This window comes from Odocoileus virginianus, unplaced genomic scaffold (assembly GCF_023699985.2).
Source record: "Odocoileus virginianus isolate 20LAN1187 ecotype Illinois unplaced genomic scaffold, Ovbor_1.2 Unplaced_Scaffold_3, whole genome shotgun sequence".
In the NCBI taxonomy this organism is placed as follows: Eukaryota; Metazoa; Chordata; class Mammalia; order Artiodactyla; family Cervidae; genus Odocoileus; species Odocoileus virginianus.
Window position 1 is genome coordinate 463265 of NW_027224265.1, and position 15638 is coordinate 478902.

At 43.0% G+C, this 15638-nt stretch overlaps 1 protein-coding gene and 1 non-coding gene across 4 annotated transcripts in view; both read left to right on the forward strand.

Moving 5' to 3' along the window:
- The window catches only part of MCC (MCC regulator of WNT signaling pathway), a 494030-nt gene that overhangs the window by 373472 nt on the left and 104920 nt on the right, over nt 1-15638 (forward strand). For all 3 annotated transcript variants that reach the window (XM_070462369.1, XM_070462370.1, XM_070462371.1), the window contains 2 exons: nt 926-1039; nt 15430-15572. In XM_070462369.1, the coding sequence (XP_070318470.1) occupies nt 926-1039; nt 15430-15572 (257 nt within the window). The remainder of the gene's footprint in view (nt 1-925; nt 1040-15429; nt 15573-15638) is intronic.
- Nucleotides 7321-7391, forward strand: TRNAG-GCC (transfer RNA glycine (anticodon GCC)). Its single transcript has one exon. It is a non-coding gene; the product is annotated as a tRNA-Gly (tRNA).

A 15638-nucleotide genomic window follows, 5' to 3' on the forward strand; every position in this document is an offset into this window, starting at 1 on the left:
GTGGGAAGGTGTTGCTCGGGAGCGTGGTTGAACAGATGTTAAGGACGAGCCCAGCCGTCCGCCTGCACAGTGCAGCGGGCACGTGTGTGGTGAGCGTGTGTGCATCCCACGCTCAGTGGGCAGAGCCTGAATGCTGAGCAGGTTGAGATCCTGGAAGTGCATGGTGCACTCGCTCGTCTGCTGAGGAACATTCTTTCTCACTCTGCTTATTCTGAGAGGGTCGTCTGGGAGAAAAAGGCACAGCAAGGGATTCTCAGGTTCTCTTGCCGTAACATGATTTATCAGAGCTCTGGTTGTGCTCTGAGAGGCCAGAAGCATCATCTAGTCTTCTCAACTGTCTGGGGGGCAATGAGGAAGGAGGAGCTGGTCAGAAAGTCAATGGGTCAACCTGAGAAGGAAAGCGTCGAAAACAATGAGCTCTCGAATTTTTTTCTTACTACTCAGCCCCTTGGGCTGTCTGGATACGTGGCAATATCTGTGGTTGAATTTGAAAAAAAATTGAATTGCTCCATTCAACTTGCGTATTTTCCCAAAGGTAAAAGTTAATTTGATCCTGCCTTTGCCTTGCGTCTTGAGAATCAGGCAGTCCACACCCGCGCTTAATCTGGTCCTTGCTGAGTAATTCTGGGAAAGCCCATAGGATGAGCAGCTTTGCTCTCTGTTTAATTAGACCATCCCAAATTAGGTCCTGCTGCCCACACTTAACAGGGTTCTCCCTGGTACATTCAGGATGACCAGATAACCCAGCTTGGCGGTAGGACTCCTGATTTCTGTCCATTGTCCCCTGAGATTAATGTCACCCAAGGTGTCTGGCTGCAGATGACCCCTTTTCTCTGTGATCACAATAATCACAAGGAATGAAGGGGCGGAAGTGAGTTTCTGCTGAAGGGTCTAACCTTGTTCTCCTTTCCTCCTGTCACTGCAGCTCCACTTGGCAGCCCTGGCGTCGCTCAAGGGAGATATAGTGGAGCTCAACAAACGTCTGCAGCAAACAGAGCGGGAACGGGACCTTCTGGAAAAGAAGCTGGCCAAGGCACAGGTGAGGAGTCTGGAAAGGGTCTTTTTAGTTTTTTGCTTTTTATTTTTTTTATTGTTTAAGATAAAACAGATACAGAAATCCCCACAATACAAATATGGCTTAATGATCGAACATCCTCGTAACCACTGTCCAGGTAAAAAATTAAAACCTGCGGTCTTCCCAGGAGTCCGTCCTTCTGCCTCATCCCAGTTCGCTTTCCCTGCCCCCAAGGCGACCACTACCATGACGTTCACAGTCGTGTTTGCTGCTTCTTGACAGCTGTCGCAGGAGTTTGTATGTCCCTAGACAGTCCAGTTTTGTCTTGCCCATTTGAAAACTACATGTTTACTTTGAATTTCTCAGTCCACAGGTTTTCCCTTCATTCTTTATTGGCTTTACACTTAATCTGTTAAAAGTGTCTGACCTACGGAGTTTCCCACAGTCCAGATGTTACTGATTGCTCACCCATGGCACAGTTCGCTGTGTTCCTCTGCCCTCTTTATTTCCTGCAAAATGGCCTTGGATCCCAGAGACTCAGTCAGATTCATGGTCGGTCCTTTCGGCAAGACTATAAAAGACATTTGTTTTTCCGCTGGGAAGCACATCGTAGTAGGTTGGCCAAAAAGTCTGTTCGGGTTTTTCAAAACCCCAAACAAACTTTCTGGCCAACCCAATATCTGGTTATTTTGCCTTTAGAGATGTTAGCAGCTATATTGACACTCAGTGCCAAAGTCCACTGGTGCATCAGGACTTTACAAAATATCATAGTATTTTATTTCTGCCATTTCTTTATCAGTTATTAATTGGAATACTTTTATAGAGACATTTCCCATCATCTATGATTTATTCAAACAATGGTGTAGTTCATAAAGGAAAAGTAAAATCAATGCTTCATTCTTTTCATTTAACATTTTTCAAGATAATGAATTGATGACCTATGATCTTCTGAAAGTGCCCAATTATTTTAAAAAAAATATGAACTTATGGGTTTAAGCATATTTGGGTCAGTCCTTTGTAATTATTTTCCTTGTAGAAACTCAAAGTTTACTCCTTGGCCAGTAAGAACCTCTTCACATGGCTCCTGAATCTTTTGACACTAGCCTAGTAATGATTCCAGGATTACTAGGAATTACATTTCTAGTAATTCTGTAATTTCTAGTAATTCTAGTAATTTCTAAAAAACCTGGGAATTACTAGGATTACATTTCTCCCCCCAGACCTGGAATTAAGCATTCTGCAAATAGACCTGGTTTTTCTTTGTGGAAAATGGTATTTCAAGACTGCAGTCTGGGTGCTAAGGGTGCTTACTGCTTCCAGGCTGGTCATTGTTTTTAGGCTTCTTTTATAAACATAGTCAGGGAATTATTTATTTATCTATATATGTAAGTAAATTTTAAGATAAAATACCTTAGGTGCTCATATTAATCTCTCCAATTTAAATTCAAACTACAGGGTTCTTCTACTTGGATTCCATACTTTATCTGTATCTCCTTTCTTTCACACTCAAAATGTTAGTTTGAGAGACTCCCTTAATGGTCCAGTGGTTAAGACTCTGCGCTCCCACTATAGGGGGCATGGTGGTTGGGGATCTAAGATCCCGTCCACTGTGGTGCAGCCAAAAAATAGATAAACAAAAAATAATCCTAGTTCTTATGTTTACAGAGGATGATTGGATAAGAATATTCCATAATTACTGGTTTACTTTATTCTGTATTATATACAATCAGTCTCAAAATAATAATAATCATATTACCATAACAAATAGAGTTACTGAAAAGTTTTTTGCATTATGCTTTCTTCACTCCTGCAGTTTTTTGCAGTTGTACTATATCTACACCTTCTGACCATATGCTGGTCACATCTTTCACGTTTTCTCCTCTTAGTCCTCATTTAGTCTTCTAAAAGTAAATTATATATTTAATGTTTATGATGGTCTTAATGTCAACATCCTTCTGTTTGTTTAATGCCTGAAGCTTGCTTTCTAGTAGAGTTCCTCAGGAGGACTCACAGGAATAATCTTCACCAGCTTCTTGCTTTTTAATGATGATTTATCTCTGCCCTTTATAGTTGAAAGGCATTCCTCCTGGATATAAAACCCTGGACTCATCTTTTCTTTACCCGAGTATGTTTCTTTTTTTTTTTTTTCCTGAGTATGTTTCTTTGCTCTATTTTGACATAGAGCGTTGCTCTCAAAGTTTCCCAGTAATTCACCTGTTTCCCTCACAAGACACTTACTTACCGTAGACTTTCATAGCATTTCTTTCTCTTTCTTTCTCTCTTTTTCTTTTCGTTTCCCTTCTTCCCTCCCTTCCTTCCTTCCTCCCTCCCTTCTATTAATTTTACTAGAGTAACTCTTATTTTTAGTCATTCTGGTTTGGTATTATCACATTTTCTGTGTTTTCTTTTGCTTATATTTTGTAATCTTTTTTTAATTTCAGAGACTTTTTTCTATTATAATATTGAATACTTTGTTCTCTTGCCTTTTTTTTTCTTCAACAATGTTTACTATTTATATCTTAGATCTTCTGTGCCTGTGTTCAATATCTGGCACTGTCTCAAATTCTCTGTATCTGTATCTCCATCTTCTGTTTTTCTTAGGCCTTGTATGTTGTATTTATTCCCTCCTGGCTTTTTTTTCATGCATTTTTATTTTATTTCTTGTGTGTACTTTATTACCTTCTTTCTGAGTTTTTCTAACTTTGAAATACATTCTTCCATGTTTTATGTCATTTCATCTTTTTGAAGTCTTTTGGCTAATTTTGAGATAATAATAGTCTGTTGTTTGAGACTTTTTGTGATGGGAGAGGTTCTCTATTTTGCGGCTTGCTTTCATGGTTTATAGAGATGTTATTCTGCTCTTTTTTTTTTTCCCCTTCTTTTTCTTTCTAATAACTTGATGTGGAATTTGCTCTCAGTACTGTTCTGTTTTTCATTTTCATGTGAAAAATAGCTTTTTATTAACTTTTAAGAGGCAGAGTTGAAAATGGCCTTTTTAAGTTTGTGGAGCTCAGTCCTCTGTTTCCTCATCTTCACAGGTCACTCTGCCTAATTCTGTCCCCTCTCCTGCTTCTTTCTAGTTCTGTTCTTTCCTTTTTCTCTATCATGCCATCCTGTTCCATTTGGATCCTACTCCCACCCGTTTCTCCTCCTGGTAGGGAGTCCTGGGGCCGGTCTGGAAAGTTCATGGGGAGCAGTGCTTTCGGCCCTTCGGATCCTCCTGTGGGCCCCTTGCCCGCTCCCTCTTGGCTCAGGAAAAACCCCTCCCATCTGGCCCCCCCACCTGCTGGTACATCTGTTGCTGTCCAGTTGCTAAGTCATGGCTAACTCTTTGCAATGGACCGCAGCACACCTTGCGTCCTCCACTGTCTCCTGGAGTTGGTTCAGATTCATGTCCATTGAGTCAGCGATGCCATCCAACCGTCTCGTTCTGTTGCCCCTTCTCTTTTGCCTTCAATCTTTCCCAGCATCAGGGTGTTTTCCAATGAGTCGGCTCTTCTCATCAGATGGCCCAAGTATTGGAGCTTCAGCATCAGTCCTTAATGAATATTCAGGGTTGATTTACTTTAGGATTGACTAATTTGATCTCCTTGCAGTCCAAGGGACTCTCAAGAGTCTTCTCCAGCACCACAATTCAGAAGCATCAATTCTTCAGTGCTCAGCTTTCTTTATGGTCCAACTCTCACATCCATACATGACTACTGGAAAAACCATAGCTTTGACTATATGGACCTTTGTCAGCAAAGTGATGTCTCTGCTTTTTAATACACTGTCTAGGTTTGTCACAGCTTTTCTTCCAAGGAGCAAGTGTCTTTTAATTTCATGGCTGCAGTCACTGTCCACAGTGATTTTGGAGCCCAAGAAAATAAAACTTGTCACTGCTTCCACTTTTTCCCCATCTGTTTGCCATGAAGTGATGGGACCATATTCCCTAATCTTAGTTTTTCTAATGCTGAGTTTCAAGCCACCTTTTTTACTGTCCTCTTTCACCCTCATAATTACTGGTTATTTGGGGGGTTTCCAGTTCTCAAGTCCAGGAGTGTTGTTTCTTCTCTGCTTCTGCCCACACAGACACCATTCAGGTCTTGTGGATGCTATTGGTTTGTCCCTACCTGCTTCTGTGTCATTGTTCAGAGGTTTATCTTCAATGTATAGGTTCTCTATTTTTGTGTGGGAATTCAGACAGATTAAAAATCAGGCAGTCATCAGTCTAGAATGGCCTATGGCAAGTTTTGAAAACTCATGTCTCATAATCTTAGACTGTCCGAGTAAAGAGGAAAGACCCTTTGTACTTGAGATAATCTACTTCCACATCTGATAGACTACCCAGAGAGGTTAACTTGCTCACCCAAGGTCAGATGAGCAGAACCAAGACAAGGCCACCAGTATTCTTTTCTCACAGAAGATGGTGCAGGGATAGAAATTTTCAGTTTTTACTTTGGTGAAAACTTTACTTGAAATATTTTCCTTCTGATTATAAAAGTAAGAAATATGTGATAGAAAAAACCAGAAAGACAGTATTATAATTTTTAATAGTGAATTATGGTGAATTAAAACTTTAAAATCCTTTTTTTGTTATTGTTTCTTAAGGTTTCTTCTTTTGAGCAAGTGGTGTTTTGTTGTTGTCGTTGTTTGTTTGTTGCATTAAAGAAAAAAGTAGGATGATGTAACACCAAGCATTATTAATAGTCTTTATTGGTGAGAACTTTTTTTTAGAAAAAAGAAATTGTGAGTGCTTTTAACTGAAAGCTGGACTGTACCCCAGTCTTGAATTTTAAAAGATGACCAGGAAGGTTTTTATTAAAATTTAAGTCTCAACAACAGAGCAGCTTGTGCAGAGGGTGATAAGAGAAGCATGGGACGCTTTTTGTCTTCTATGTCAGAGATTGATTCAGCTTCCTTTTGGCTTACGTATGATCAAGACAATCCTATGTAATAGTTTTGATGGCTTGTTTTATCCCTGACAGTTACATCAAAACCCCATTAGTTGCCTCTCTCACTTGCATTCTTACAATAAATATATTTAAAAGTTACTCTGTGTTCCCTTCGCTGGCAATGTCTTCCCTGTTCAGATACTAGATCCAGGAAAGAACACGGGGAAAAAAGAGCAAACTTGCCAGGCTCATACCTTTTATAAAGATGAGATTTATGCAAGAAAAATTAAGAACAAGGAAATGTCTGTGCTGTGCTCTCTGCGTTACACACCTTGGCAGGTGATTCATGCTTGAGGCTTTTTACCAGATGGTGGGAGAGTAAGTCTGTGTGTAAATGTCTCTTCTGTGGCTTTCATAAGTTTTACCAGCTCTAAATATTATAGAGCTATGATTAAAATGTAAAATATAAATGGTGCTTGTGTTCTCCAGACATAATCAAAGCCTCATCCGTTGAGTAATTACTAATGGTGATACTAGAACTAGTTGAATAAAAGAAGGCTCATTATACATGGTCATAATGTGGTGAAGTTTTAAATATATTGATGGAAAGGGAAGAGCTAATAAAAGGAACCTAATACCAGTATGATAGGGAAGGCAAAGTGTGTCTGTATTAGCTTTTTATTGCTGTCTAACAAATTGCCCTAAACTTACTGGCTTAAAACAACATACATTTATTCTCTCCTATGCATCAGGATCCCAGGCATGGCTTAAATGGGTCTTGTGAAAGTTTTGCAGTTAAGGTGTTGTCAGAACTGAATGCTCTGAACTCTCTGAATGCTCAACTAGGGCAGAGTTCACCTCCAAGCTCACTCATGTCACTGGCAGAATTTCTTTGTTGGTATAGGATTCATGGCAGCTTGCTCCCTCAATATCAGCAATAGAGAGAAGGAGCCTAGACTAAATCTTCTGGTGAGACAGTCTTATACAAAGTAATGCAATCGTGAAAGAGACATCCCATCACTTTTGCCGCATTGTTTCAGTTGAAGGCAGGCACGCATCCCACCCAGACTCTGTGAGATGGTATCACACAAAGGAAATGCAGGGATCACATGGGCACCTTAGTCTGTCCATCACAGCCTCCTGAGGGATCTGATTAACAATGCTGCTCACTATTAGCCTATAGCAATGGTGATCATCTCCCCACTTTAGCTCTGTTCCATGCCAGGCGGTATAGCAAGCATTCCATATGCTTTATCTCATTGAGTTCTCAAAATGATCTCAGATATAGATACCTTAACATTTCCATCTACAAATGAAGAAATTGAGGTTTAGGGAATTTGAGTATCTTGCCTGAGATTATGTAGCTAGAAAGCACCAAAAGTCAGGATTTTCTCTAGGTTTTGTGGGAATCCATAACTGGACTACACAGCTTCCTGGGTGGCTCAGTGGTAAAGAATCTGCCTGCCAAGCAGGAGACCCAGGTTCGATCCCTGGGTTGGGAAAATCCTCTGGAGAAGGAAATGGCAACCCACTTCAGTGTTCTTGCCTGGAGAGTCCCCATGGACAGAGGAGCCTGGCAGGCTACAGTCCGTGGGGTCACAAAGAGTCAGACACGACTGAGCAACTAAACAACAACAACATAGCCACATTAATCCTGTATTGTTTTTTAAGATGCCCAGGCTGCCCTGTGGATCTTAAGAAGAGTAGGGAATAGGGCAGAGTAGGGAATAAGGCACATATTTACTTAAATATATCTACCCTCCCGAATCCAACAGGTGCTCAGAGATGTTCATACATGTGTATCAACATTAAACAGTATCTTGGGGACAGCCCCGTAGGAAACTCCCAAAGATCATATATAGTACTGGTTTGATGCTTTCAGCATATTTTCTATGCATTTAGTATGCCAAAAATTATTTTTAGTAACTCCTTTTTTAAAAGGCACTAAGAAGGAGATAATAAAGCAAGCTTCTGAGCCCCTTCAAAATTGGTCAGTAGTAATAGAGTCCACCTTGTATTTCTGAGCTCTCTATCTTTAGAAAGCAAGTGTTCTGAATTTTCTCCTGCCTGCTTTTAGGAAGAAAACATACGTAGTTTTCATTAAATGTAACGGAGAGAGTGTTCTCTTCCATCTTTTTCTCCATATAAGATCCTCACAGAGGTCAGTTGGATGCCTTCTCCTTGCCAGGATCTCTGTCTCCCCATCCCTTCCCTACTGGTTTATACTATTCAGTCCTCTTCTCTGGCTGTTGTGTTTTCTCAGTGATATTGCCATTGGTCCTGAGTGTCTTTGTTTAGTTGGCCTGGTTCCCCACCCCACCCCTCAGGAGAACCTGGGCAAGGACTTTGAATGAGGATAGAAATATCCTGAGTGGTATTGCTTGCCATCAATCCAGTGTGATGTGAACCCCCTTCCTAGGATGGTAGAGAGGGTTAACAAATGAATGATAACTTTGCATTTTTCAAGAATGGAGTTTATAATACCCTTAGGATTGACGACTGAAACTAATATGATGATTAAAGATCAGTGGCCTCTGCAGAGTAAGATAAAACCCAGTAAAGAACATTAAGAAAACCATAAAGCTTCTTAGCATCACTGCATGGCACAGGATTTTTCCAACAAGGGCTCAAGTTCTCAGGCCAGTCTATCTCAAGGCTGACTCACAGCTTTATCCCTGGGTTGTACCGATTGCAAAAATGAGCCTAAAGGGTTTTATTCTTGATGATTGTGATAATATTGCTTGCCTGTATTAAGCATTTTTGCATATAGACAGTTTCATGAATTTATGTGGCTAGAGGCAAGTATTTATATAGGTTTTAAATTTGCTTCATCATCATGATAGAAGAGCGGAAATCTAGAGAAAAATCTCAGGGGATGTAGTAAGCACCAGATGAAATTCAGGAAAAGCAACATTCCATCCTCTCTAATTCCAATCTTTTTTTTTTTCTTTGCCTTTCAAACTGAAAGTCTGTAGTTGCAGGAAAAACCCAGGTTCTTTATGATACTGACCTCCAGAAATGCATGGCAAACAAGATTCTTCAAGCCTAGGCTTTCTTGCTCTGCAGCACTGTTGGATCAGTCAAAAATAGTTGGAAACCCCCAAATGTCCCTCTCTGTTGTGTTGTTTGAAACCATTTTTTTATTTTGGTCAGCTCAAGTTGTGTGAGATATTTCTGCACAGTAAGGAGGAGAAAGGAATCCCTCATTTGCAAGTTTTGCTAGAAGCTGCCGCCCTTGCATTCTGTTCAGAGAGTTGTTGCTGAGTAATTGACTTTGGCAACAAAAGCTGGCTTGGTGGGAGCTGGAGGGATTTACAATTCCCTGCTTTATACCCCCTTGTCTCTACTTTTCTATTTTGGTGGTCCCCAGGGGTTGAGGAGAAAGCTGTGTGGGTTTCCTAGCTCCCCTCTGGTGTTGTAAGGCATAATAATCAGGTTTCCTGGAGTCCAGCAGAGGTGATTCAGGGTGGGAGACCAAGGGGGGTGTCTCTGCTGCCGCGTTTAGGTAAATGGTAGGAGGAGATGTGCCCACAGGTCGAGGAGCTGGGAGGGGGTGGAGGGGAGAAGACTGGCTGCAGCAGCCTCTCAAGGGCTCCTTGATGGCACGCTCAGGAATCAAAAGATTTTGCAGAGCATTGTTTGTTATCTGGGTTTTAATAAATAAATCAGTCCCTGTGCATTTTTTCCATTTTCATCTATAAAATGATTGTATCATCAGGATATGCAAAGATAACATAACACCAAATTGTCAGTGGCTTAAAATAGCCAAGGTTTATTTTTTGGCTTCTTTTTGGGAGCTTGCTGGGACTGGCAGGAAACTGCAGTTTGGTCCTCACCCAGCCTCCCGAGCTGATAGCCCCTACTGTCTGGAGCGTTGTCAGCAGCCACGGCCAGGGGAAGGGAATATGGGAAAGCCTGCAGGAGTACCAAAAGGCTTCTAGGCAAAAAAGGTGTATATTTACTCATATCTCATTGGACAAAACAAGTCACGTGGCCTTATCTAGCTTCAAGGGGGAGAAGAAGTATAATTCTATCACATGCATGGATAGAGGTGAACCAGAGTCTTTGTGGATGTCCCTGCCGGCTGCCACAGCGGTACTGATGCTTCTGTGACGCACATCCTGCATGGTCCTGGTGGTGCCCCACGTACATGAGAAAATACTGGGGGAAATGAACATTATTTGAAAAAGGATTGTGTTCATGGATTATAAAAAAGTGGGCAAGTTTCTGTAATGTACTTAAATTTGTAACTTAAAATCTAAGAATGTGTATCACCATTAAGTGGTAATAGGAGTCATTCCCTTTTTTCTATTTGGTTGTCATGGTTATATTACCTTCTTAAATGAGGCTTTACTGGGCTACCTCCCCATACGTGACTCTTACATGGAGTTGCAGAATAGTTTGACCTACCCTGTGTCCCTGAGCAACAGAAAAGCCGAAATCACCTCCTGGGTTTAAAAAAGACTCTTGAAAACTCAGGGTAGTGAGAGGCATGGCTCAGTAACAATATGGAGTGTGGATTTTGAACCGGGCCTCGCTATAGCAGGCCAGTCCTGCTTGTGTGGGAGGTCGCCAGGGCAGGAAGGCCCTAATCGCTCACAGAATGCCTCTGTCAGTCCTGGACGCCACCCGCCCATCTTCCACTTCTCCTGCACGAGAGCGCCCCATTCCTGGACTTGGCCTTGTGCAGCTTAATGGGAGCTGTTTGACAAGGACGTTTCGTTGAGCTCTTTTGGCTCCTGCGGGTGACAGCTTCTTTTGCCCTGTGCCGTTGCCCTGGTTGGAGTTGCTCCACTCTTCCCCACACTGCAGCTTAGAAATGCTCAAGGGTTTGTTTTTCACTAAGCTTGGAAAGCAGCACCTCCACATACCTTGGACTGGGCATAACGAGTATGCACAAAATGGGTGAAGTGGGTTGACCAGATGCCTCAAGGGGATGTTGCTCTGTAACATCAACTATGAGCTCTGTCTTCTCAGTCATTCATTCATCTAGAGTCTAGGAGCTTTGATGATGATTTCCCAGATTCTCGTTTCACTGGGAAAATAATCTGTAGGCTACCATCCTGCCATCGCTTCTTCCTCACACCTTCCCCCTTATTTCCCTTTCTTATTCACCTGCAGAGAAATCTGCTCAGAAGCTGTGACCACACTCTACTTCAAGGCAGACATCACGGTGATGCTCCCTATGGCACCCAGCATGTCTTAGTTTAGAAAATCAAGACATATCTGTTATTTTTGAGGAAGTATTAAATTATAGAGGCTTTCCACCATTTTGAAAAAAAACATACTTATGGAAAAATATAGGAGTGTAACCCAGATATCTTTGCCTTCAGCTGAGAAATTTTTTCCTCCATGATGTTCTTGTTTCTGCTCCCAAACAAACCTCTGAGTTGCAAATAGGCGTTAGGAATCTTTTCTCTTCTTTAAGCTGCACATCCTGGTCTGACCGAATCACTGGGCTTCCTGCCCTGTCTTGTTTGTGCTCATGCCCTCGGGGCGGACTTTGCGGTCAGACGCGGGGTAGGGGGCGGAGATGGTGTGACCCCAGCTGCTCTTGTTGTCTGGGCACCAGCCCTCTGGTCTCCCCACAGACTGGGCAGCCCCGGTCTGGGAGCTCACCTCTCAGGTAGCTCCTGGCCGTCAACAGGGATACCCACAGTGGGTTTAGCAGTTATCAGTTGATCCTCTGCCTTTTTCTTGCACATCTTCAGTTTTAAGTGGATTTTGCAGTTTCATGTCCATTTTGGTGGTAGTGGTGGTGGCCTGTTGACCTGTAGAGACTGAAAGAGGAGGAATAAGTGGGGAATTGAACAGAGAGTTGAGAGCTTGTGGAGTTTGTAGGGGGAAGCATTTCACAGTACCTTACAGCCCTAGAGAACTGAATGTGGAAAACCCCAGAGCAGGGCAAGATGGCAAAGTATGAGTCATGGCATCAATGAGTCTAGGTCAGACAGGTCATTATGTCATATTTATTGTCAGATGGGGAACTAGTGACCTTCATGAGAGCGGCAGATACGTACCCATATATACATACTACACACATGCCAATGCAGGCACGTACATGTGTGCACACACACTCACAGACACAATTTGAAGATGGGAATAAAGACCAGTCACAATCTCATAGATATTCTTCAGGAATGGAGAGGCATGGTGTTCTGCTTTTAGTATGTTCCAGAGAAAGGAGAACCTTTTTCATTCACAGACAGTTACGGTCTGTGAGACACTGTCATGTCTTTGGACCTCCGTCGTCCCTCTTAAAGTGTGATGGGTCGTGGATGACGGGTGGAAAGGCATAACTTCATGGAGAGAGTATTCTTACGACTCTCAGGGCTCAGCTGTGTTTAGGAAAACGTCCATAGAAATGGGATTTTCACTCGTCCTTCCTCCTGGCCTCTGGAGTCCACTTACTTCCTGTGTGTTGGACCTTGAGCAGACGTTATCAGACGTTTCGGGTTGTCATTAAGAACAGAAGTTCACATCGCCATTTCTCTGGAAGTCACCTTCTCCCTAACGCCCGCAGTGCAGGTTCCTCAACCTTGTTGCCTCCAACCTTATTTCTGGAGCACTGAGTGGCACCCAGGAAGTTACTGCATAGTGTGATTGTGATCGCGCTGTTGTTCATAGGTGTGGCCCCTGCCATGGTTTCTGCCAACGTGTTTGTCATACTTTGCTGAGTACTTCTGCTTCAATATTGACTTGGGCTTTTGTAGCATCCTGTCTGTTTCTAAAGGCTTTGTGTTCCTGCCCAGTAGCTTCTGGGTTACACCCTTTGGGAGCCTGGCAGATTTGTGGAGGGCAGAGGACATTGGAGGTAGAAGGTAAGAAGTCTTACCCTTGCCCTCCTGCCACCAGCCCTGAAAGTGCAAAACTGGCAAGTACATGTGGCTCTTGGCATTACGAAAACCTTGCCAAAAAATGAAATTAAAATTCCTGTGCTGGGCAGGAAATTAATCAGGGCTGAATGCAGTAGACAGGGGCTCCTTGTTCAGAAGTGGGACTCCTTGTTCTGTCACTGGCTAGTGTTTTATTGTCATGTAAATGAGATTAAATGCACAGTGACTGAATGGGGGTTGAGGAGGAAGGAGACGAGTGAAAGAGATGAACAGGTTCTTTAGGATTTAAACTTGAGATGCAAAAACGTTTTTATAGCATCTGCTGCTGCTTAATCCATCAACTGCTGAGCAAGGGAAGCTCCTTGGCTTCCTGATACACAGTGATTTATTCATCCCATCGCCCTCCTAGGTCACCCACAGTGAGCCAGGCTGTGTGCCAGGTGCGAGGGCTAAGTCATGACAACACCCAGCCCCTGCCTTCCCGGAGTTTATAGTCTGGTAAGAAAGGATACTGGAAGGCACTGTCTGCAGATAGCCAGCCAGATAAGAAATGGCGTCATAGAATCTAGGACTGAAAGTGGCTGAAGCGTATCCTACCAAACTACAGCAAAAAGGAGTGAATTGGTAAAAGAAAAACTGAGCAGCAGTACAGAACGTGGCAAGAACGCTCTGGAATAGAGGGAGCGGGGACGGACGCACAGTCTCCCCAGGACCCTCAGTCAAGTGAATTGACCACATGCGACCTTCAATCCGTTCACTCAAGGTTCAGATTCCGAAAAGAAGGTTCAGTTCAGTTGCTCAGTTGTGTCTGTTTCTTTGCAACCTCACGGACTGCAGCACACCAGACTTTCCTGTCCATCACCAGCTCCCAGAGCTTGCTCAAACTCATGTCCATCAAGTTGGTGATGCCATCCAACCATCTCATCCTCTGTCGTCCCCTTCTCCTCCTGCCTTCAATCTTTCCCAGCATCAGGGTCTTTTCCAGTGAGTCAGTTCTTCACATCAGGTGGCCAAAGTATTGGAGTTTCAGCTTCAGCATCAGTCCTTCCAATGAATATTCAGGACTGATTTCCTTTAGGATGGACTGGTTTGATCTCCTTGCTGTCCAAGGGACTCTCAAGAGTCTTCTCCAACACCGTAGTTCAAAAACATCAATTCTTCAGTGCTCAGCTTTCTTTATAGTCCAACTCTCACATCCATACATGACTACTGGAAAAACCATAGCTTTGACTAGATGGAACTTTGTTGGCAAAGTAATGTCTCTGTTTTTTAATATGCTGTCTAGGTTGGTCATAACTTTTCTTCCAAGGAGCAAAGCATCTTTTAATTTCATGGCTGCAGTCACCATCTGCAGTGATTTTGGAGCCCACAAAAATAAAGTCTGTCACTGTTTCCATTGTTTCCCCATCTATTTGCCATGAAGTGATGGGACAGGATGCCATGATCTTAGTTTTTTTAATATTGAGTTTTAAGCCAGCTTTTTCACTCTCCTCTTTCACTTTCATCAAGAGGCTCTTTAGTTCCTCTTCACTTTCTGCCATAAGGGTGGTGTTATCTGCATATCTGAGGTTATTGATATTTCTCCCAGCAATCTTGATTCCAGCTTGTGCTTCATCCAGCCCAGTGTTTCTCATGATGTACTCTGCATATAAGTTAAATAAGCAGGGTGACAATATACAGCCTTGACATACTCCTTTCCCAATTTGGAACCAGTCTGTTGTTCCATGTCCAGTTCTAACTGTTGCTTCTTGACCTGCATACAGATTTCTCAGGAGGCAGGTAAGGTGGTCTGGGAATTCCACCTCTTGAAGAATTTTCCACAGTTTCTTGTGATCTACACAATCAGAGGCTTTGGTGTAGTCAATAAAGCAGAAGTAGATGTTTTTTCTGGAATTCTCTTGCTTTTTCTATGATTGAACGGACATTAGCAATTTGATCTCTGGTTCCTCTGCCTTTTCTAAATCCAGCTTGAACATCTGGAAGTTCATGATTCACATACTGTTGAAGCCTGACTTGGAGAATTTTGAGCATTACTTTGCTAGCATGTGAGATGAGTGCAATTGTGCAGTAGTCTGAACATTCTTTGGCATTGCCCTTCTTTGGGATTGGAATAAAAACTGACCTTTTCCAGTCCTGTGGCCACTGCTGAGTTTTCCAAATTTGCTGGCATATTGAGTGCAGCTTCTGCCTGCCTTGCAGCTGGAGAGAAGCAGAAGACGTGAATGGTGCCACAGAGACTGTGGACAGTGGCAGAGGGACCTTTACCCAAAGAGCGAATGAGAGCTGTGTGCTGTGCTCACTTGGTCGTGTCCAACTCCCTGCAGCCCCCTGGACTGTAGCTCACGAGGCTCCTCTGTCCTTGGGGTTTTCCAAGCAAGAATACTGGCGTGGGTTGCCATTTCCTCTCCCAGGGGATCTCCCTAATGCAGGACTTGAACCTACATCTCTTCTCTCCTGCATTGGCAAATGGGTTCTTTACCACTAGAGCCACTTGGAAATGTAGAGCTAGAAAAGTAGACTTGAGTGGCCATCAGGGACTTTGTGAAGTTCAGCTATGTGTCTTCTGGGCCAACAAGTAGGTATATGTTTGTTTGGGGCATACTCTATGTCAAGGTTGTGATGGTTTGAGGCCGCCAGACTTAGACTCTCTTGCTATTAGGTATGTCAATTCATTGGCACTTCTGTCTTGTTCTCTTGATCCCAGTGTGAGCAGTCCCATCTCATGAGAGAGCATGAGGACGTCCAGGAGCGAACCACGCTTCGGTATGAGGAACGCATCACAGAACTGCACAGTATCATCGCTGAGCTCAATAAGAAGATAGATCGTTTGCAAGGCACCACCATCAGGTAGTTGGCTCCAAGTCACGGCTCTCTCTCTGCCCCTCTGGGTGGTAACCTGTGTTTTACACTTGA